At 39.7% G+C, this 24,514-nt stretch overlaps 1 protein-coding gene across 7 annotated transcripts in view; it reads right to left on the reverse strand.

Moving 5' to 3' along the window:
* Positions 1-1,397: 1,397 nt before the first annotated feature.
* Positions 1,398-24,514, reverse strand: part of LOC132132644 (homeobox protein cut-like 1) — a 107,515-nt gene continuing 84,398 nt past the window's right edge. The window contains exons 15-25 of one of the 7 annotated variants that reach the window (XM_059545090.1): positions 22,289-23,017; positions 19,130-19,210; positions 17,533-17,634; positions 16,910-16,996; positions 15,642-16,090; positions 14,604-14,936; positions 14,207-14,366; positions 8,893-9,171; positions 6,615-6,803; positions 2,976-3,279; positions 1,398-2,812 (exon numbers count right to left, since the gene is read on the reverse strand). In XM_059545090.1, the coding sequence (XP_059401073.1) occupies positions 2,368-2,812; positions 2,976-3,279; positions 6,615-6,803; positions 8,893-9,171; positions 14,207-14,366; positions 14,604-14,936; positions 15,642-16,090; positions 16,910-16,996; positions 17,533-17,634; positions 19,130-19,210; positions 22,289-23,017 (3,158 nt within the window). In that variant the 3' untranslated portion in view covers positions 1,398-2,367. Of the gene's footprint in view, positions 2,834-2,975; positions 3,280-6,614; positions 6,804-8,892; positions 9,172-14,206; positions 14,367-14,603; positions 14,937-15,641; positions 16,091-16,909; positions 16,997-17,532; positions 17,635-19,129; positions 19,211-22,288; positions 23,018-24,514 lie in introns of all 7 variants that reach the window. The other 6 variants (XM_059545088.1, XM_059545095.1, XM_059545091.1 and 3 more) reach the window with 6 other exon arrangements.

Consider the following 24,514-nt stretch of genomic DNA (forward strand, 5'->3'; position numbering starts at 1 on the left):
TCGGTTTGCCTTTGTAGTGAATACAGCCAAACACAATTCATCTTGAATTGTAATCTTTAAAAATGGTTAAAACATCTAAAAATGCGTACTAATTAAAATCATTAATGTAATACATATAAATTCTGCTTCCTTTGTCAATGTAGTAACTGTTCATCCAGCTCACATACAGAGTAAAATATATGCAAAACAAACAAACAAAAAAAATAATCAAAAAATGATAATTTTCAGAATTAATCAATAGACATGTATCAAAAGTACATCATTTAAATGTAATCCAATACTGCCGGCAGTCTATTAGTCTAAAAATATGTAACCTGACCTTTTATAGTCCCTTCCATTACAAAAAAAAGAACACGTATAACAATATAAGACATCAATATGTAAAAGACAGCATCTATAAATAAGCAAACCACACCAACAAACAAAAAAAATATCTACCATTAGTTTATGCGTGTAAATAAAAAAAACTTAAATGTACTATGTGATATGCTGCAGGACTGCTAAATAGCTTAGGGATGTGAGGAGGTGTTTGCTTCCACCGCCTGTGGTGAGTAGTAGTAGTAATATACAAATATAGATCGCTCTTGTCAACAATCACACACACACACACACACACTCAAGGTTCGCACACAGACAAGCGCGTGGTACCACCGATCTGCGCTTTCGTTAACAAAATCAACTGCATACAATGACACAAGGGCCAGAGGTGAAAGGTGAGCAGGTTTCAAAAGGTGTTTCAGGAGAGTTTCTACAGAGGTGCCGAGTCCTTGCCGTGTAGAGATTCACCTCAGGCTGTTAACGTTAAAAGAGCTTTTCATTCACAATCTACATATTTTCCTCTTTTTTTTTTTTTTTTTTTTTTTTTAAATGTGTGTTTAACAAGAAATGTGGATGAAAAGTCCTCCGTCATATACAGTATGAAGAAAAAACGTAAGTCCATTTCGCAAGGTGTTTTTCCAGTCGTCTCGGAGGACAGATGCATGCCGTGAACATACTCGGTAATGTTGCAGACGCCGCGGAAAGCTCGTTTACAGGTTGAGTGAATAGTGAATGGAGAAGCTGGTGAAAAACCTGAAGTTTTGAGTTTGCACGAGAGTGAGCGGTTAGGTGGATTTCCCCCCGCGTCCGGTACCCTGGTGCTGAGGACCAGCCCATACAGTGCAGTGGCCCACGGCCACACCATAGAACTAGAATAACACCATAGATACTGGATTAGAATTGTAATTCTATGGGCCCAAACTGCCCAACTTGTTTAGAGGTCTCTGATTCTATTATAAGAGGATAAAAATCAGGCAAGTTCATTCTCTTTAAAAAATATCTTGTCAGGAATATTTACTCAAAGTACTGTACAAAGCCTTTTTTCTTCACTATCTGTCTTTGTTTTGGCCTATGGAGGCAATTAAAGCTATGGAAAAAAATTAACGAGCGCTACCCTTACAAGAGACCTAAATAACGATAAAAATTGACACTTAGCTATCGGGTTACGAAATTACTCCCGTCTCCCATTCGTGTCAAACTTACAACAACAGTATGAATTTTTGCGTGATCATGGATTCTTTACGACGATTATTTTTCATTCGCGTGATTTTTTTCTCTTTTAGGCCGTTGGCGTGTAAAATCAAAAGGAGTGCTGTTTAGAGTCAACTGACTGTGCAATCTCTCGATGGCAACTTAATTGCTATAAAAAGGATTTTCTTCTCACATCGGAGAAGCTTCCGAACTGTGAAAATAATGCGGGTTCCATTACACTGGAATCCATTGCGTACTAGAGTTGCATAGCCATTGGATGGCCTCCTCTGGGGTAGGGAGGGAGAGGCAGGTGGGACGGTGAACCCGTGTTCCTTCAGCCAACACTTGCTTTTAAATGCTTGGCTTTTGGTTTGAAACCGGTTCGAACTAGTCTCTGCTGACGGCCGAAGCGTACGTGATACAAAAGAGGAAACTCCCAAGAGCCTTGAGAACTGATAAATTATTGTAACAGTTATTCAGCTTGTTGGTGAGAACGTCTCTATTAGAAACAGAGACACTGTGATTTCATAGTGTGTATTTGTTGTTGGGTTTTTTTTTGTGACTGTCACCAGTCTTGAGAATATTTAGTGGGAACGCTCCCTCTCCTGTGCTTTTCAGTTTTGTGTCTTCACCATTAGCCAATGGTGTCACAGCCCTGTGGCCAGCAGGGCCGCTAAGTGCTTCACAAAATAAACAGACTAAAAACTTGTTTCCTTTTCTTGTTCTTGTCTCTGATAGCCCACTTCTAAACAGCAAATCGAAACCCCTTGGGTTAACCGGTGTTGTGTGTGCACCAGGTTTGGCCGGGTTAGCTCAGTGAGGGACAAGGTGAGAATAAAACAACAACATGGCGGTGCCTCAGAACTCCCATTCGTGAGGCTCGTCGCGGTTTGCCGCTTTCTCCAGCCTGTGGATGATGTTGTTGAGGTTGGCTGCTTTCTTCTTGCGCAGACTGCTGTCCTTTGGGTTTCGGCAGGGGGTCGCTGTGGCAGTGGCGGTGGATACAGACTCGGGGATGCCGAAAAGGCTGTCTATGATGCCTCCTCGTGGCCTGCTGGTGCCCGAGGCGCTGGGGAACTCGGCCTCGCCCTCTTCGTCTCTGTGGCTGAGGTTGGGGCTCTCCAGGAGGCCCCTGCGCTCCTCTGAGCCACTCGGTCGGCCCTCTGCAGTGCTGTCAGACTCGGTGCCATCGCAGCTGTTGTCTCCTTCGCCCCCAGACTTCCCGGGCCGCGCCGAGGGGGACCCACCTTCGCCGGCCGCCGCCTGAATCTCTTCTATAAAGAGCTCTCGTCGGATACGGGATCTGTGGGAACCACGAACGAGACTTGTAAGAAAAGGAACACAAGCAGGTGGATGTGTAAGCGAACACGTACATTAGGGTATGTGTACAGTGCCGGAGCCTAATTTCATCATCAGCACAGTACATACAGTTCACAAACCCTTTAAGGGTTAAAGCGCCTCAGTACCTGTAGTTGTGGAACCAGTTGATGACTGTGCTGGTTTTGAGGTTGAGCTGGCTCGCTAACTCCTCAATGGTTTTAGGGGAGGGGTAAGGCTTCTGCTGGTAGGCTCTCTTCAGAGCTTCCTTCTCTTCTGGAGCCAGCACCACACGGGGTTTCTTCAGATGGGGCTGATGCTGCTGTTGTTGCTGCTGCTGCTGCTGCTGGGAGGGGTTTTGGGGGCTGGCGCTCTGAGTGAGGTCACTTCCTGATAGACCACTCTCCAGCAAATGACTCTCACCAATGGAGCTGTGGCGCCTCTTCATGTAGGCTGTAAAACACATATGGAGAACAGCTGTAAATACAATCAGAGAACATCCATGCAAATAAGCAAATGTGTTCTAAGAAATATGTTTCACATGATTCACTGAACTGCAAATAAAATAATTATTTGCCAATACTTTTAATACGGGAGGCAATGTGTTCCCCTCAGTGTCTTTCCTTTCTACTGAACAGTATTAGTTTGATGCTGTAGATTAAATTACAGTTAATAAAATGCATGATTGCTGTATTTCTCTCTAGTCAGTAGGGGGCAGTCTTTGACTACAAATAATATTATTGCATCTTAATTTCTTTCCAAGTTTGACTCCTACATCAGCATTACAAAAATAATTTTAAAATAATGATTAAATCATCCAATATAAGGGAGATTTATCAGGGCTAAACTATAAAGATGCCTTGATGATTTTTTGCATTTGTTGTACATATTTATGTCGGTTTTTATGTTTTGAGCAGTGATGTTTAGCAAATTATGTTCATTTAAATAATTAACCTTCAGAACATAAGATGACATTTTGTACTAGTGAGTGTCAATGAAAATGGAGATTACACACAAGGCATTTCTTATAAACGTATTGAGTTTATAGCTTTCAAAAATTTGTGTTAATATTCCAGATATTGTACTACTGATAATCAGAAACAGTTATTTTTGTAAGAAACGAATGTCAAGAAATATATTTTTCAACACTGATAATACTGTAATAATGTTTGAGCACTAAATGAGCATATTATAATGATTTCCGAAGGATCATGTGGTACTGAAAACTGAAGTAATGGCTGCTGAAAATTCAGCTTTGCATTTAAAATACATTTAATATTTACATTAAAACCGGACTGAGTTGGTTTAAATTATAATAATATTTCACAATATTATTAATAAAAGTATTAGTGAAAGTAAAAATTTTGGCAGAGAAGTGCAAATCTGAATTCCTGGCACAACTAGGACCAAATATTCTCCAAACACCAAGAATTTCTTCTCCTTCGAACGATTTACAGTTTCATGTAATAATAACACTGAGCAATCAGTATAAATGTCTTTCTATTTTTTCTTAAATGAACACAGACAGAGCAAGCACATTAATATCCTTTTTCTGATTAAAAAATGAGAATGCAGCTAACTACACAGCTGTGTGTGAATTCTGTGATTTCCGCTGCGCTTCAGTGTCTGTTGAAGAGGAGCCTTCGGTAACAGCAATGGTAAAAGATTCCGCTAGTGGCCAAAACTCTCAGAACAAGGGCCAAGCAAGGCTAATTTGCTTCGTGCCGCTAGCCAGCTTCGAGGTCAAATTCATACTCTTTTCTGAAAAGCTAGAGCAAAAGACAGCAAGGCGGAGAGAGAGACGAAAACAGAGAGAGGGAACACGACAGCAAATCTGTTGCTTTCAGTCCCTGGCAAGTGCACAGTGAGCTTTAGGGGTAAATGGTGGAGCCAGTTTCACTCTAATGATGAGGTCCCCTCGAGTTTTGCCCGCTCCACGTGCACACAAACCACAAAGCCTGACTCATAATAAAACAATCATCGTCATCGTCACCCAAGGAGCACCAGTAATGTCACTTTTAGCCTGAAAGGAGTGTTAAACAGGCCTAATGACTCCAGGAATGTTCACTTGGCCTGCTGCAAGCTCGCAGGCGTACAGGCCCGGCGCTGGGTGCAGTGGACTTTAAGTAAGCCAGCCTCACAGAGTCGTCAGCCTGTCACAGCTGATCACAGAAATGACATCTCCCACCCTCATCAATCCAGACAGCCGAGCGACGAGCGGCCTCACAGAGCATGTGCGGCCTATTGAGCAGCCAGAGGACACATCTGGGCTTTTAAAGAGGGGAAAAAAAGAGCAATCAAACAGCCCATCAGGCCTCCCTCCGCCTGACCGCCTTATCTCCGGCATCCCGCGCATCTCTTCACATTAAAGAGAGGCACGCTGATGAGAGGCAGTTTAAAGATTGTTTTCTGCAACTCCTGTGCCGACTGGAATCAATACTGGATAAACACAATTTTTAATAAGCAGGTGCTGCATGTAAATATGGACACATGACCAAGGTACTGATGATCTGCGATGGCTGTGCATGTAAATACACAACTGTTGCTGTCTTTTTTCTGTTACTGGAATGGTCTTTGTTTACAAATTTTAGTTGGAGATTCGAAAATGTCACGTAAATGTATTTATACTTATTCAAATAATTATTTTTATTCAGCGAGGATGCATTCATGGATCGAAAGTGACAGTAAAGACATTTAAATTGCTTATAAAGATTGCATAATGTTTATAAAGAATGTGTTTTGGTTCATTAAGATTTTTTATTTTAAAACAAAAAAAATATTTTTTGAATTTTTAGATACGTTTGAACTTTAAATGAAAAAATCCTGAAATAACTAATCCTGAAAAAGAAAAAACATTTTTAGCAGCACAACTGTTTACAACATTGATACTAATGAGAAATGTTTCTTGAGCAGCAAATCAGTATATTAGAATGATTTCTGAAGGGTCATGTGACACTGAAGACTGGAGTAATGATGCTGAAAACTCAGCTTTATAATAACAAAAATCTAAATATCAAATATAGAAAACAGTTTAATTATAATTTCACAATATTACTGCGCCTTACTGTATTTTGATCAAATAAATGTAGCCTCAATGAACATTAGAGACTTCTTTCAAAAACATTAATAAATCCTACCGACACCTTTTGAAGTCTAATTTAGTGCCTCTATGACACAAAAAGCTGATGCAATTGGAAGAAGCAATTTGAATATAATACCTCAAATCATTTTAGAGGGAAAAAAACACACATTATGTAAGATTTTACAGTAGACAAAATAGTTTTGCAGAATGACAAATATCTAGTTTTGTGTGAATGTGGCTGGATATGGTGAGGACATTATCCTTCACATTGGCTACTGATGTTAGCAGTTCCTGGTTTGAAACTAGCAGGTTTAAAGTGGCTAAAACCAATAAATCCGTCCCTAAGCTTCTTTTTCTTTACATGGAACCAGCCCAGATTGAGCATCAGCACTTTGTTATTGAAAAAAAGAGGTCAAAAGGAAGCTGGAAACATAACCCAAATGAGCACTATGTTTCAGGCAAACTGCTGCAACACAGCTCCATCATCAAGTGAAAACAACAACAAAAACAAGAAATTTCCACACCAGACAGCCATCTTTTAAATGTCCTGAAAAGACCTGCCAACTAAGTCGACACTGAACAAATCGTGAAGCACTTTAATAAACACTGAAATAAAAACATTCTGAAACAACACAGACAATTGCAAACAGGTGTTAGTTGGTGTGCGGCCAAACAGCGGCAGATGCCTTCAGAGGAGGCAGATTACCTTTCTTTTCCATGCGCTTCATGTCCATGAGCTTCTCCACGTTCCGCGGGTCGTTTAGCCACAGCTGCATGCGTACGAACGGCTCTCGGCCCTTCAGGCTGAGCTTGTGCCAGGGCTTGGGCCGGGCCAGCAGATCAGACACGGAGCCCTGCGTCAAACCCAAGATGCTCTCGCCAAACAGACGCTGGCCTGTAGAGCAAACCAATCACATTTATCAAGAAACCTTCATATATGACTCAACGGTGGACAACCTGAAATTGTACAAATACTTGTCTTAATATTAAACAATATACTGTTTTATTATTAACAAACTTATTTTTGAGAAACATTTTACTTGAAGTATTTTGTGCTATTTAAACTTGGTTAGATTTGAGTCATTTTTGATACGTTTGGAGGCCACTGTAGATGGCTTTTATTTATTTTGGGCCAATATTATTATAACTATTATTAATAAATAAATACAATTTAGGAACACTCTTTAACTTTCTTTAAGCAATTAAAAAAAAATGCTTTAGAAAATGGATTTGGGCCGACTAGCAAAACAAACTTGTAGCCAATCAGCAGTAAGGGGAGGGTCTAATCATGATGTGGAGAAGAGAGCCTTTAGGGCACAGGATGGACATTAGCGAGCCGGTTAAAAAAACCAAGAGAAAAAAGTCTACAGAATAAAAGAAGGCTTAGGGCAAGAATTAGGACCTATGTAAATATCGGATCAGCTTTCCAGCGCTGGAGAGAACTCAAGGAGCGGAAGGCCGATGCGATTGGATGCTGAGGTTCCTTTGTTTCTTCTCGATAGGTGAGTAACACCGCGTCTGCGCCGCAACAGCTAAAGTCTTTTACATTAGACGCGACAAAGCGACCATTGAAAATCAATTGAAATTTGTGTCAATACGTCATAAATAGAATGCAGAAGCAGTATGCATGTGTGGGGCGGAGCTATCAAAATAGGGACAAGACCCTTTTGGGGTAGGGGCGTGTTTGTTCTGTTGATTTCAAATGTCAACATTAGCTTCCAGAAATCACTTACCCCACCTTTAAAGTAAAGGCACTTTTAATTTGCGTTCACAAACAATTCCATTCATCAAGAAACCTTCATATGAGCATGCTGCCAAAATGCCACTTGGGTTTGATATTTTGTTATACCTGTTTTGAGGCCACTGTATATACATTTCATTTATTCTGGCCCGATATTAATATTAAAAAATAAATAAATAAAGAGTGTGTGAGAACATGTTTTTATTGTGCTATGACATCAAAGTTTGATCAAACTAGCTCTGCTGATTTTGCTTTTAACCTCCACCTTTAAGACAAGGTGCTTTCAAACGGTTTTCAACAGCCGCTTAAGCTCTCAATGTTTTTGTTTTTTTTTTCACTCGAAATAAAAGGCACCTGAATCCTCTTGACAATAACCGAGATCCATCTACGTTCAAAAAGGAAATGTCCCCCAGAGTAAAACAAAAGCCTGCGATCCCAGAAGATTATTTCTTTCTCTCCCCACAGACTCGTATCAACACAGCTGTCTTTACATTCTGCACTCCATACAGGTCGATACCACTACAGAGAACAACTAATCTTTGCTGCTCCCGAGACAAAAATCGTCGGGAAATGAGAATCTGGGAGATGAAAGAAACAGTCACAGTATCACGATGAGGTATCATCTGTGCGATATATCCGTGTTCTCCTTTGTTATTTTGTGTGTGATTACATGACTTTAAAAGAAGAAAGTGTGAGCACAAAGTTCACAAAGACAAAACACTGGTGTTTTCGGCCAATTCTCTTTTGAACATGAGAACGACGGTTGGTGCGAGTTAAAACAACCAGTAAAGGGGAAAGTAGTGTCCAGCGTGACACGCTCGTTCAACCTCTCATTAATTATGGCAGGGACATTGAGACAGTTGTAGTGGACGGCCATTAAGAGCTAAAGCAGGTCCAACCTGTCCTCCACCTGTCCTCTCATGTGGAGAGACATTATTATATGCATTGTCTCTCTAGGACAAAATACTATTGTCTCTAATAATGAGTCAAATTGATGGAATAATAGAGGGTAGCATTCAGAAGCCAGATTCATTCAAGTAAAGCAGTTCATTTAGAGTTTCCACAAATTAAATGAACAAAACACAGCATCAAAAATATACCCAAAACAACAGTAAAAACTGTAGAATTCTCCACTAGTCAACAATGACCATTTTTATAACGTAGGTAACTACTACTGCTCATCAGTCACAGAAATCATGGGTATGGTATTACTGCACTATTACAGTTTTCTTAACACACTCACCAAGGTTGTTATCTGTTAGAACTTCTTTCACTTTCTTAGTGATGGCGTAGGTGTCCAACTCGGGCGACATTGCTACCATCTCTTGTATGCTGAGACCCGCGTGTCCCGGCAGAGGTAACGGTAGAGGTGTGCCGGGCTGGGACTCGGAAGTTTCGCTGGGCTCCTGGATGGACGCTTGGCACATCTGCTCCTCCTGCTGGCTTTTAACCGACTCTTCAGCCGAACTCAGAGGGGATTCTGGGGCAGGACTGCAGCTGGCTGAGGTCTTCGGAGTAATCTCTATGGAAACGAGAGGAACAGAATTAAAATGTAGAGCCAATGCAGCACGTGATCTCGTCCGTTGGCTGAGCATTACTTATCGACAGAAGGCCTGAATAAAGATCGATCTAAATATGGAGCAAGTAGCCAGTGAAACCTTAACCCTAACCAAGGTCTTCCTGCTCAGCAACAGGAAGTGATGGACAGTGACAGATGCATCATGTTATGCCAAGTCACAGCTTCTCTTGAAGCATAATAAGACAATTAAATTAACCAGTAAGAGAGACAAGCACATTTGGTGTTCTGTGAATTAATAAGGTCTATACCAAGGTAGATTCTCCAATAATGCTTATTTCTGGGTTTAAAGTTATAGTTCATCCAAAAATTTAAATTGTTTGGAAGACTCTCCAAGCTACAAGGCTGAATTTACACTGTTGTTTAAAGGAGTACAATTTCTTATTTTTTAATTAATGCTTTATTTCAGCAAGGATGCACTAAATTGATCAAAAGTGACAGTTAAGACATTAATATTGTTACTAAATTTCTATTTGAAATAAATGCTGATTTTACTTTCTATTCATTAAAGAACAGAGGGAAAAAAATGATCAGTTTCCACAAAAATATCAAGCAGCAAAACTGTTTTGATAATAATTGACAGCAGTAATAAAAAAATTTTGGAGCACCAAATCAGCATATTAGAATTATTTCAGAAGGAAAAGGAATAAATCACAGAAATAAATTACATTTAAAAAAAACTAATAATATTTTAAAATGTAAAAATTATTCTCTCTCTCTCTCTCTCTCTCTCTCTCTCTCTCTCTCTCTCTATATATATATATATATATATATATATATATATACACACACACACACATACTTGCTTTGTTTAATTAAAGTGTTTACATTTTAAAACTTAATTTTTTTATATTTTGTATATAAATGTGCAATCAGACAAACACAACCATAAAAAAAAAAAAAAAAAAAAAAAGATTTCTAGAAATTTGAGAGCTTAAATTCTGGTCTCATCCACAAACAAAGAAAGTGTGTTTTATTTTTGAAAATACAAAGTCAACTGTGTATGCCATGAAATAAGAGCAACTTAATAATGACAGAATTTTAATTTTGAGTGAATTATTCTTTTATACGCCGACATTGAGAACCGAACACTCTCTCCAATACTCTTTTCTTTCATTTCCCATCTTCCTCTGCCCCTCTATTTCAGCTGGATTCTCTGATTCGTTTGCTGTGGCAGTGCAGTGCAGTGCTGGTGGTGAAGAGAGCATCGAGAGGAAGCGTCAGTTTGGATTAGCTGCATGCCGAGCTTGGGGACACGGCGAACAGAGAGCAGGGCGCTCAAGGCGAGGAGCAGGCAGTCATATCAGATCTGCAGCAAGACCACGCACAGCCTGGTGACAGTTTGACTGGCGGCATGGTCTGTGTGTGTGTGTGTGTGTGTGTGTGTGTGTGTGTGTGTGTGTGTGTGGGAGGAGAGCGAGGGAGGTAGGAGGTGTTTTAGGGACATGAGCGGGAATGACAGGATGTTCCTGTGACATGCTGCAAGTAACCAGTGTGTATGCGTGTGATAAAGAGGACGGGAGGGGCGGCCACATCTGGACACACAGCTGGTTAATGCAGCTATGTGTGTGGCCGAGCACACACACACAAACAGAGCTGGAATAAGCAGCACAAACGTGAAAGCCTACATCTGTCCAGCCCTAATTTTGATGCATGATGGGATTGAATCTCATACACACACAAGTTTAAACCGAACAGGTCCAAAAACATCCAATCAAGACATTCTCAAACCTCAAACTTCAGCGTGGTCTAATGTTAAAGGAGGACTTTAAAGAAATGAATACTTTATTCAACAAGGACATATTCAATTGCTTAAAAGTGACAGTAAAGGCATTTGTAATGTACATTTTTTAACTCAGCTTTGCCATCACAGAAATAAATTACATTTTAAAATTTATTTTAAAAAAAAAAGTTATTTTTAGTTGTAATGATATTTCACAATATTACTGTTTTTATTGTATTTTTGACTAAATAAGTGCAGCCTTGGTGAGAATTCTTTCAAAAAACGAGAATAAACATGAAAGCCTACATCTTTCTGGCCCTAATTCTGAAGCACGATGGGATTGCGTCTCATACGTGCACAACAGGTTTAAACTGAACAGGTCCGAAAACATCTGATTGAGGCATTCTAAGCTCAAACTACAGTGCAGTCAAATCTTAACTGTGTCTGATTGGACGATCACAAGGACGGACTGACATTCAGAGGAGAGGATCTGCAGAGACTGATGAGGGGTCATGGAGTGCTCTTCAACTCACACACACTCACACACCTACCTATGCATACACACACACACACACACCCTGGAGGAGAGCTTGTTTTAGCCCGGTTGAGTGTGTCGTCCTAATGAGGGTCAGTAAGGACAGGTAATATACAGGACACTTGCTAGAGGACAACAGACAGCGAACAGGAAGAACCTTGTGTAGTGTTGTAACATCTATCCATTTAGGATTTTAGACTTCTTTTTTCAACCTTTAGTGAGTTCCTTTTCTTTCCTTTAATTTTCCAACATGGTTTATGTGAAAGAGACCATTCACCCCCCAAAATTAAAAAATTATTTACTCAGCTCCATGTCATTCCAAACCTGTATGACTTTCATTCTTCAGTGCCTTTAGAGTAAAATTTTGAAGAATGTAACGATTTTCTGTGCAGTTACAGTGAATGTGCAGACAAAAGAAAGTCAGTCATACTGGTTTGGCTAGACTTGAGGGTGAGTAAATGATGACAAGTTTCATTACATTTTGTTTTTTAAGCAATAACAGGAACCCTTCTGTCTATAAATCAGCATATACCAATCGGTTGACCTAAATCAATCGCGGTCATCAGAAATGTCCTGTTTTAAATCCACACAGGCCTCTTTCTTGTGCCCTGCCACCATTTGCAGGTTTTTTTTTTGTTTTGTTTTTTGCTGAGGTGCATTAGCTCAGTGCTAAGTGCTCCATGCTGAAAGCTGTGAGGCACAGAACAGGGCAGCTGGAAGAAAGAAACCCATTACAGACGTCTAAAGCTCGAGCCATTATGGTGCCTGCTGTTCAGATTATCTACCAAATCGGTCAAGCCTGGCCAGTTCATTTAAACACACTTTCGACCCACACTGGCACATCACCACATAAATGTGTGTGTAAACATATATACTTATACCAAGGTTAATATAGTTAATCAAATATGAAAGAAAAAAATAAAAAAAATCACAATTTCAAGGGAAAAAACCCAGAGCTTTTATAATATAATATAATAAAATATAATATAATATATACATTATGGTTCAAAAATTTGGGTCAGAATTTAAAAAAAAAAAATACTTTTATTTAAAAAGGATACCTTAAAATGAACAAAGTGTTATAATTCAGTTATAATTATAATGTTACAATATAATACAACTAAAAATAAAAAATTACATTAAAATAAAATAACATTAATTTTCAAATATAAAATATTCTTAGATTTTTGTCTCGGTGTGTGTATAAAATCCATCGAAATATCAAAGTTAATTTAAATTCATAGTTTATAGTTTACATTAAACAAGAAAATGGTGTGGCATTTACATTTCTGTTTAATCTAACAGCCTCGTTTCCAAAGTTGACCATTTCCTATTCCTTTTTATCCCCGCCTATTGCATCTCCAGCTGAACTCACAGCTATAATATATATATTACTTGGCTTAATTTGTGGTAAAAATGACAGAGAAAGGCTTTTTTAAGTAGGACAGCAAGCAAGTGCTATTCATCATAATCGGCCTCGCACTCACACGCACAGCTTGACTCCCATTTATCATTCCATCGGCTGATTATTTGCATATTAATCAGCCACTGGAGCATGATGGTGCGCTCGGCAGCCAGTCACAAAGGAGGAGAGGCGGGTAATTATCATATATCCTGGTGCTGATGGGCTAATTGATTACAACAGCTCAAGGAGGCCCTTGAGAAAGCCCAGGGGGCCTTTTCTGGATGGCCCCTGTGAGACAAACCCCCCTCCCCATCCACACTGCACCGATTTAACCCAACCCCCCAATGCCTTTCCTTGAAATCCAGGTCAATGGAAATATAAAAATTGATGACTGCTAATAAATGCATAACGGGGTTTAAAAAGGCCTTGAACTGCAAAATAAAAACTAGATTTTTACATCCATAACTCAAAATTTTAGATATACACATCCATAGTACAAGCAACATGGAATAAAACACACCGAGGTGTGCTACTTAGGTTTAGGGGCTTGTTCAAATCTTTAACCCTAAGTATGACTGCTAATAATAACATAGCGCTTTAATAAACATCTCAGATCGATCACCAGAACACTGTTGTCCTAGTATAACGATTACACATTAAAAGTGGGTCAACAGTATGATCCTGTATCCATTTAGTCATGAGTAATTTCAATTCTCCCACCGGTAAGGCTGAGCGAGGAACAGCTGGCTGAACTACACTAAGATTTGTTTTGCCTTCGGTCATTTATTCAAGCTTGGCTAAATCAGTATCTGTCAAACTATTAAAGTAATGCAGCCATTAATATTTTCAGGAAATTTTGATTTTCTTCTTGAACTGCATCTCAGAGTGCGCTATATTAGTCAGACATATATTGTAAGTCATCCATTAAAGTCAAAATGAAACCTTTCAGAATGAAACAAGATTCTCAATCCAGAATTGACTGGATCTTCAAAAAATGGATATCTTGTGATATTTTCAGTGTTAGATATTTGAGAATAATCTAGTTTTGGCGAGGAGAAGCGGATGCGATTGGTGAAAAAGAGATAGGAGGGAGAGTTTTGCATTCTCGAACGCCCATGCCAAGTGATAAGAAAGCCGAATGAATGGTGGCTTTGATGGCAGCTCAGGATGCGAGGAGTGAAACCGAGAAACCAAAGCCACATCAGAAATGAGAAGCTTTCACATCCGTCTTGAGGCACTATGCATTTTTCTCTGTATAGATGAAACTCAGTGACATCTACATTTGAGTGTGTGATGGTAAACAGTGATGGGGTGTTACCTTGTGTCTGTCCAGGCATTGGCAGCAGTGCCTGGCCCAGCTCTCCGTTCAGCCATAACTGCATGCGTATAAACGGTTCTCTCCCTTTCTGTGTGAGCTTGCTCCAGTGCTTTGGCCGAGAGAGCATGTCGCTCACGCTCCCCTGAGAGAGGCCTAGCACCTGCAACCCACACAAACACACACAGGCACGCACACAGGAGATATGGTACATCAGATTCAGAGAAAAACAGCCCTGAATCAAATACAAAGAAATTTCGTGATGCAATAAGAAGAAAGTTGCAGCTGGTATTACAAACTCATAAATTTGCAAGTATTAAAACGAAACCAACACACGAGTGCTCAAATCATTTCTTAGTGGGCAATCGGTGGAAGCGTATCTGATGTGAAAAGCACTGACCTTCTCGCCAAAGATTCGCTGGCAGATGCCATTCTTGGCTAGTTTGTCTTTGACCTGCTGTGTGAGATCGACAGTGTCCACTTCCTGGTACATGTAGTACTCGTACTGCTCAGGTGTAAGCGGGGGCACCACAGGTTTGGCGACTTTGGGGAGGGACAGTAAAGGCGAGGAGGATGGCAGTGGACTGCTCTGAGGGGTCTCGCTGCCGCTGGGCATCTGCAGACTCAGCTCTGAGCTCTGAGAGTATGGGGACTCTGAGCTTGGCCAGTCTTTCCAGTAATCCAGAGAGGAAGCAGGAGCCACGGGCGCAGTGCTGCCCAGCCGAGGGAGCTTCTGGTTGGGACAAAGAGCAAAAGTTGGGGTTAGCCATATGAGGAAACTGCGTTTGGCTTAAGGAGGAGGAAGTGGGCTTTTCTAGTATGCAAGGGTGAGAATATTCTGACTGGACTGATATAAAGTAAACATAGCGCTTATGAATGAAATGGTATTCTCTTTATGCAATAGATGTTTAGGTGGTTGCTAGCATATTGTTGTGCAGTTGCTAGGATGAAGGATTTTGCAGGGTGCCCAAGGGTATTTATAAATAAAATACTAAATTCATCATTATTCCATTACAGCTTCATTGTTCTTTCTTGCATAGATAAAAAATATAGTGTCAACTTATTAACAGTATTGTTATTGTTAACTAAAACTATTAAAATAGTTTTAATAAAATGTAATTGTAAAATGTAAAAATCATTTAAAATATAAATATTACATGAAAAAAAAATTGCCTTTGCAAAAAAGTAAAATAAAATAAGCTGAATTTGCAGTAGAATTACTAAAATGAAAACTGAAATAAATTAAAGCTTAATATAAATATTTTATTACTGTTTATGATTTAATATTTAATTAATATAAAAAAAAGAAACTAATCAAAATAAATAAATTCTACAGTAACATTTAGAAAGAGATTCAATTGTAAGGGATATATACTAGAGGTATACTGTGGGTATATGGGGATATGTGGCATCAAAATGTATTAATAATGCATTATACCTCCTTGCTATCCTCTTGGCTGTGTGCATCTTCACTAACAGAGGGCTGCCCAGTTCCGCGACGCTCAGAGAGACCTGTGCTCCACCAGTGCTCCCTCCAAGAACCCCCACCTAAACCTCCTCCACTCTCAGAGAGACGTCCGAGCTTGGGCACACCATCCACCCCCACATCTGAGACGGCCACCTCACCCATCTCCTTCTTCACTCCACTGTGGAAGTCCAAGAGAGGAGAGGTGGAGGGCTTCTTCAGAGACTGAGCAATAGGGGTGTATGGGAGGGTGGAGAGCGGGGAGCCCAGGAGCGAGAGATCGGTCGGGGCCATAGAGTTGGCCTTCAGTACAGGCTCCAGAGCCACCTGCTGGGCCTCCATCTCCCTCCGAGCCTGCTCAAGGATGGAACGAATGTTCTCGTCGGAGCTGCTGGAGGAGGACGGAGGCTGAGAACTCTCAACTGCAGGAACAGAGGAGAACATGTAAGTGGTCACAATCGGTTTTATCAATAAATCACCATATTATTACTCATAAAAGGGAAAATGTTTAATTCTGGCATTATTTTCTCATCCTCATGTTTTCCAAACCCTTTCCAAACTTTCTTCGGTGGAACAATTAAAAGATACAGTGACCACAAGATGTTAAGCTTCAAAAAGAACAAGAGTACAACAAATTGACTAAATATTGGTCTTTTTGCACAAATTTGTTGTAAAGACTACTGTTATTAAACTCTTGTGGAGTTTTCCATCATTTTTGGAGCTTGAAAACCCCTAATCACATACTTCTAAAGTATGGAATTGAGCAGCGCCAACATTCTCCAAAACATCTTTTTTTGTGTTTTGTGTTCCACAGAAGAATGAATGTCATACAGTTTGGCAAAAACATGAGGGTGAGTAAATGATGACAGAATTTTTTTTCCTTTAAAAAGTGCCAATAACAGATTGCTGCCCTATGCTACCCAATAATATTTCAGAATAAATTTGGAGTTTAATGTGACATAGTTTACAAATATTATATATTTTAGTTTCAAAAAATAAAGTTAAACAAAGACGTCTGTTTTCTGTGAGTTACACCGTAAAAGATTTCTCAACGTGTATATAGGTTTTTTTAATAATTTTTTTTTGTTGATGTTAATACATAAACCACACATCGCTCATTGGTACAAATCTCCATGGCTCAGACTGATTTATGACAATGAGAAGTTCATTTAAAGCTGTAGCGCTCTTGGTATGGGGGGAAATCTTGGGGGAAACTTTCAACAGACAGCACAAAACCTCACCAAGTCTTAGACTGTGTGCATATATTTGGAAATAGCTGCCCGACCCTCTGTGGTAACCTGATCGCCGATGCCTCTCCCCCACACCGTCTGCAGTGGCAGGTGGGGAAGAGACAGTTAGTTTAATTCCGTTACACAAGCTTGGACAGGAAAAGGTAAAGGAGGGAATTTAAACACTCAAAAACAGGGGGGATACGACTCAGTATGTTATTGACTGATATAATCATTTGTTTTAGACAGTGCTTGTTAAAAAATCTGCATTGCAATTACAGTTTTAGCCAAAATACACTATTATTCAAAGGTTTGGGGTTAATAAGTTTATGAAGTCTGTCTCTCTACATTTACTTGATCAATACTATAGTAAAACAGTAATATTATGCTAGTTATATGCTATTATGCTATATTATGCATAATACTATGTTAGTATGATGCCACCACAATCAATTCTACAACAGAAAACTTGTTGACTCAATTAGAAAAAGTGAATGCAAGAATGATGGTATTCAGGTGGCGACAGTGACCTAACTATCCTACAGGAAGTAAAGCTAACTGATTGTGGGGAAGTGGAGAACACATGTGAATGCCTTGATCATTCCTTGATTTCTTGATGACAGAAAAAGACTCACCTGCTTTCTGCACTTGCAACTCTCTCTTTGCCTGTTCCAAGATGGACTTGATGGCTTCATCGGAGCCGGTCTCAGGCGTGCGGATCCGTGTGGTGATGTTACCTGTGAAGACACGAGAAGGACATGTAGCTGTGAGTGACACCTCATGTGTAAAAACATATAGTTCTGTTTTGTCTTGAAATATGTGACACAAAACCAGTCTTAAGTCGCTGGGGTATATTTGTAGCAATAGCCAATAATACATTGTATGGGTCAAAAATATAGATTTTTATTTTATGCCAAAAATAATTAGGATATTGAGTAAAGATCATGTTCCATGAAGATATTTTGTACATTTCCTACTGTAAATATATCAAAACTTATTTTTTGATATGCATTGCTAAGAACTTCATCTGGACAACTTTAAAAGTGATTTTCTCAGCATTTAGATTTTTTTGCACCCTCAGATTCCAGATTTTCAAAAAGTTGTATCTCGGCCAAATATTTTCCTATAAAAACAAACCATGTATCAATGGAGCTTTCAGATGATATATAAATCTTAATTTTGAAAAACTGACCCTTGTGACTGGTTTTGTGGTCCTGGGCCACCTATACAATCTTTAAACTGTTGCTATTTCTGCATGACAAAGCAAGAGTTCAAACAGATGCAAACACAAGCTTATTCTAAACAACAAACTATCCGATACGCTAAAATAAGCCTGGCATTTTTTTATTTTCTGAAATTGCAATCCTGCAACCAAACTCAAAGGCACAAAACTAAAAAACCATCTAAAATATTGTGTATCAGCACTTGTGCTGCCCGTGGCTAAAGCTGCAGTTCCTGTGCAAGGATTGAAACCTTTTCCTGTCCTCCACAACAAAGAGACGGTAAGATTTGCATAAAATCCATGAGAAACAACAGAGCTTGTGTGGAAATATCATTAGACAGGCCGGTGCAATAATAATAAATATGGAGAGAGTGAGAGAGGGAAAAAGTGGAAGAGGGAAAGTGCCCGATGAGCAGTGGGCAGCAGGGCAAGGTCAGAGTCACTGTGTGAGGAGAGCAGCTGGACGTGTGTGAGGTGGATGTAATGCTCTCTCGCCCTCTCTCTCTCTCTCTCTCTCTCTCACACACACACAGGGGTGGCTAGCCACCCACAGCGCCACCCTGGGGGAGACTCAACCACCAGTTGTAATGTGGTGGCACTGTTGATGTGCCTGAAGGATTCTGCCGCACACACACACACACACACACACACACACACAAGCTGACCATGAAATAACAGGACAGACTTCTCAAGGACCTCCGTGATGGAAAGTAACACTGAATCAGACATGATAACACTCACACACAGTTTTTTTTTCAGAGTTTGAAACTAATCTGTGAAGTCAAAGGTGTAGCATTTATTGTAAACAGCTGTCTTCTGACAGTCTGAACGAGATCTTTTTAAATTCAGCTCACACCTCTTCCAGCCCTGTCCGTCTCACTCACTTGTTTTGCAACAGATTCCAGGCCAGAGATTGAGAAGAAACAGACCAGCACAACAAAAACATACAAGACACAGCGGTTCTGACACTGGAGAAACCCGTAACACGAGAGGGGAGGCGTGAGACAGACCTGGCCGCGTGGAGCCTTCCGAGCCGGTTCTTCGCTTCGGAACATCCTGAAACACTCTGTTCAGGTTCTGGCCTGGGTTCTCTGTTGGAAAACAAGTGGCGGAAGATAGAAATAAAGTAAGACCAAACCCTAAACTTCTGCTGTCAATTGTCCAATCATCTCCAGGGCTCAACAATAAGAATGACCCGAGAATGAGAGATTTTCTTTTAGGCCTTTTGACAGAAATGTCACCTGACCTAAAGGCCTGGTATATTTTACATTTGCAAATTCCTTGCATTTGGAATCTGATTTCTGCTGATTTAGCTAACACAGATTACGTTTTGCCATATTTTCGAGAGAATGACTAGCCTTCGTCACAACAAATCAGTTAAGTTTCGCACCACATGCAATCATTTTCCAACAAAAAGTAGGAATAAATCCATAGCTTTCAGTTACATTGTAGTTTTACAATTTCCAGCTATTACTGAAAATAAAAAAAACTTCAGAAATCTTTACATATATTTTGTTTAATAATATATAACTTACACATTTTTCAGCTTTTTAGAAAAATGTATTTTATAGATAATTTTAATTGATATTCAAATATATAGTAGTATAAAGTAGCTTTATATTAATTCCCAATTGCATTTACAAACAATAAGACAAAAATAATAATAATATAATAAAGATGTTTTTTTTTTCTGAAATCTATCTTTTTTTGGTAATTTATTTACTATTATTTAACATTAACTTAAAAATAGAACCATTCTTCTGAAAAGCAGATAAAAATTCAGTTTTATGTAGGCAATTAATTTAACATTAAATTAATCATATAAATGCATTGCTGTGAAAAGCAGAATATAGTGTTACAAAGAATCCTTATTGTTGCGCCCTGATCTTAAATGGTTGTCAGAAAGTCTTCACAGTCAGTTTTGTGAGCACTTAGTAATACTAATCCAAAGTAATACCTTTACATGGACAGATACATGGAAATATCCTTTGAATGGTAGTTTGTTAAGCTTGAACACATATCGACCGATTCTGACCTCAAAGAAAGCCACCTGCACCGTGCAGAATTCACTCAAGTGATTATTTCAACGTTAATGTGCTCCTTTAGCCCAAGCCTTTGATGTGAATGAATGGGTTTTAAGGTTTTGAAAAAGTTCGTACTCCCATGGGAGACCACAAGCCGACACTATGGAGGCAGACAGCCAGACCACACTCCCTTGAAGACGTTCCAAACCGGTGTGCAGACGCACGGGCAGCACAGTCAGCCTTTTTCAGCTCCGGCTTGGTTTCAAAACTACTGCCTCACAGCTAGATTGAACAAACTTAGACTCGGCTCAACACGGCTTCAAGGATTCACAGCCAACTGCCCTCATATGCAAGTACTTTCGCTCACGCTGGGCTCGGCCTTGATTTGTTCGCTCTAGCTGTGAAGCACAGACTTGAGGCAAAACATAATGCTCACAAACTTCTCTGAACTTCCTCCTCACACGTAGGCTGAGACAGAGATGAAAGAAAGGGTAGACTGCTGAAGTTTAGCTCTAATCAACATGCCGGCTGTGCCAGCTGAGTACTGAGTGTTTCAGACTCTAGTAGTCTAGTCTAGTAGTTATCTGAGGACTACTGTGTTCCTGTAGCTCAATTGGTAGAGCATTGCGTTATCAAGCGCAAGGTTGGGGGTTCGATTCCCCGGGAACACATGATAGGTAAAAATTGATAGCCTGAATGCACTGTAAGTCGCTTTGGATAAAAGCGTCTGCTAAATGCATACATTTAAATTTAATTTAATTTACTAATTTTAAAGGTTATGTGCACCATGGTTAGTTTAGCCTAAAGCTTATTGGTAGGGAACCATGGAAGCCTGTTTTTGTCTACAGTAAAGAAAAAAGGTAACTGCGACTTCATACTTAATGATTATGTCTTCATATCTCACAAATGAAGACATGTGACATGACAAAAAATTAAAAAATTTATTTATTTTTTAACATCAGAAATGTGACTACTTTTCTCATAATTGAAACTCTTTACCTCAGAAACGCTTTTACCTTTTAACCTCACAAATGCAACTTTATATCTCACAAATATGACTATACTTCACAAATGCGAAAATATACATTCATATATATATATATATATAATATTATATTGATATAGCCTATATGTATATATATTTATGCATTTAGCAGATGCTTTTATCCAAAGCGACTTAAAGTGCATTCAGGCTAAGAGTTTTTACCTAACGTGTTCCCTGGGAATCGAACCCACAACCTTACACTGCTAAAACAATGCGCTACCACTTGAGCCACAGGATTTCATAATTCATTTACTTGCCAGTTTTTACCTCACAAACGTGACTTCATATTTCACTTGCAACTACCTCACAAAATGATTTGATACCTTTCTTTATTTAATTTGACACAGTTGCGACTTTATACCTCACAAATAAGACTTCAGGTCTTAGAAATGCTACTTTTACCTCACAAATGTAACTTCATACCTAACTAATGAAGATTTTCAAGATTTTCAACCCTCAAATGTGTCAAAAATGGTGACTTTATACCTCACAAATATTACTTTACACATCAAAAATGTGACTTCATCTCTCACAAATGCAACTTCCTATCTCATGAACATGACTTTACCTCTCACAAATGTTAATGTAAACCTCACAATTCTAACTTCATACCTCACAAATAAGACTTTAGAACTGAAAGCATCTCACAATTGCAACTTTAGATCTCATGACTGTATACCTCACAATTGTGACTCCACACCTCAAAATCACAACTTTATATCTTAACTATTGTAACTTTATATCTCACAAATGCAACTTTATTTCCCACAGGTTTTTATAAAAAAAAATTTTGTTCACAATTACCTGTTTTATTTTTTAGTCTGAGGCAAAAAACAAGCTTCCATAAGGATCGCAGCTGGATCACACCAATCGCAAAGCACTGCCCTTTCTTGTTATTGCACATATTTGACTAAAGTATCTGATTTGACTCTTTAAAGAAATACATGCTCTAAATGCGAGACTGCTAACATCAGTGTGCCTATGTTTAAGTTGCTTACATGTGACAGAAATTACCATGCTGTTTACTGAGCACTATTTAATCCCATGCATACTGCTTGAAAATAAACGTGCGATGGGAGATCATCTGCTCTGTAACTGACCTCTCTGCCTGCCCTGGATGCTCCTAAGTGCCAGGATGTTCTGCTCATCAGACAGGAAGTGCTTCATCTTGTGAAAGGGCTCTTTGCCACGGATAGTCAACTTGCTCCAGGGTTTGGGCCGGGCCAGAATCTCACTAACCGAGCCTTGGGACAGACCCAACACATAATGGCCGAACACACGCTGGCCGATGTTGTGTTTGATCAGCTGCTCCTTGACCTGTCGAGCGATCTCAGCCGTGTCCATTTCCTCCCCTTCTGACGTACTGCCTGCACCCTCCGACTGGCTGGGAGAGGGTGCCAGGCCGTTAACCTCCGGGCTGCCCGCTGACTGCGGAGGTAGGGGGCTGGAGAGAGAGTTGGTTGTAGCGTAATGGGGTGGCCCGAAGAGCACAGAACTTGGAGAAGTGTCGTGGAGGGCTTTGGTGTAGATGGTTTGCATGAGCTGCCTCTGAAGGAGAGAGTTGAGTGCCATTTTGCCAGCCAACGGGGGGAACGTGGCACCCACGCTGGCCATGCCGGGGGTAAAGAAGTCTGGCCCGATGCCCGTGGGGGAGAAAGGGTGGGTACCGTTGGCACTGGCAGCAGATTCGGAGGTAGCGGTGCCCGTCCTCATCAAAAGCTGGGGGGAGGGGGGAGGAGGGGACCCCTGGAGTGTGGTAGGGACTGGAGTGGCAGGAAGACGCTGAAGGTTTTCCACTGTGGTTTCTTTACTTTTCCGCAGCACTGATCCTGTAGAAAAAAAATTACAAATATCTGATGAGAAAAATCATGGGTACTGATTTAGACTACTGCTAAAAATATTTAGGAGATAAATGTACAGTAAAATCCTGTCAAGGTGATTTTGTATCATCCTAAAGGTGTTTAATTTGGGATACTGGCCTACTTACTGTACATTATGCCACTTATCACGTGGCTACTTAATAAATAGATGCAATGTTGAAATGGTTTAATTATGTGAGAAGAAAGAGAACAGAGTGATATACTAGAGACATTTAAACTAGCATTGGTTACCTGGAACAAAAGACAATATTTATACAAAGCAATCATTATTCACGAATATATGACTGCAGAATATCATTTGATCAATTACAAATCAAGTGTTCAGAGAGCTGCTGAATATAACTCCAATGATATCCTGTACACGGTCACTGTACATAAAATCATTTTTTGAGAGTACATTTTGTACAAAAATTTTTTTTTTTTTAAATGTCAACTGAATGTGTCACTTGCTGTTTCTCTGTAATTGTTTGTGGAACTAGAAATTTCTGAGTGAAAAAAGCTTCATCAAATTTTTTCAGTGCATGGCCATATCTACATTTACCTTTATTTTCCAATTAATCAAATTAAGATAAATTCAAAATGTCCATTAAATGTTATTTTCTAAAAACAAAAAAACAAGCAGAAACAAAGTGCGAAAGACTTGTTTTGCATGCTTCAAGAAAATCTGTGTTGTGAATGTGTGTGTGCCACAGGCTGATGTTTTAACACTGATCTCCTCTGAGGTCTGTAGACTAGCAGGCATGTCCAGAGATATCAGGCCAGGCAACTGTGCGTGGGCTACCTGCTCATGCTGTGGGGACTGTTCACTGCAAGGGCTTGTGGGTGTCAGTACGGTTATCCTTTTTGCCATGACAAAACACCTCTGCTGTGTGCACTTCCATAACAATACCATCACTTTATAAAGTGATGGCAAAATCAATATTCAGCGCAACAGAATTCTGTTGGCTGTCAGAGATAGATACATGCTGCGATCTCACATGACTCTCAGACACTGCCGTCAGCAGCAAATGCCAGGTTTAAAAATGCAAACTTTGTGATAGAAAGTCACATTTAAAACGCAAATTAAATGTATGATCTCCATAGGGGTGTCCAGAGGTGTTCTGTAATGACATTTCCAACCTTACACTCATAGAGCGTGGTCGAAAGAGCAGAAAAAGGGAAATAAGGCTTAATTATCACACTGATCTCTGCTAGCCGTTCAGGATTTATGCAAGCCCCAGGTGACCTGATCTCCTACAAGCCAAAGTGTAATATACTGCTGCCTCTAGAAAAGGATGAACTGACCTTAACAACAAAAATGCCTCCAAACCTAACTCGTCACTCTCAGGACAATCTGTTATGATATATATTTGTTTGTTTTTTTCTTGGGGCAAAATAAAATCATACAGCCATAAAGTTCGGAAAGTTTTATTAGGTCATGTTGTGTGTCCGTTTGCATTTTAGGTG

Source organism: Carassius carassius, chromosome 49 (genome assembly GCF_963082965.1).
Source record: "Carassius carassius chromosome 49, fCarCar2.1, whole genome shotgun sequence".
NCBI lineage: Eukaryota > Metazoa > Chordata > Actinopteri > Cypriniformes > Cyprinidae > Carassius > Carassius carassius.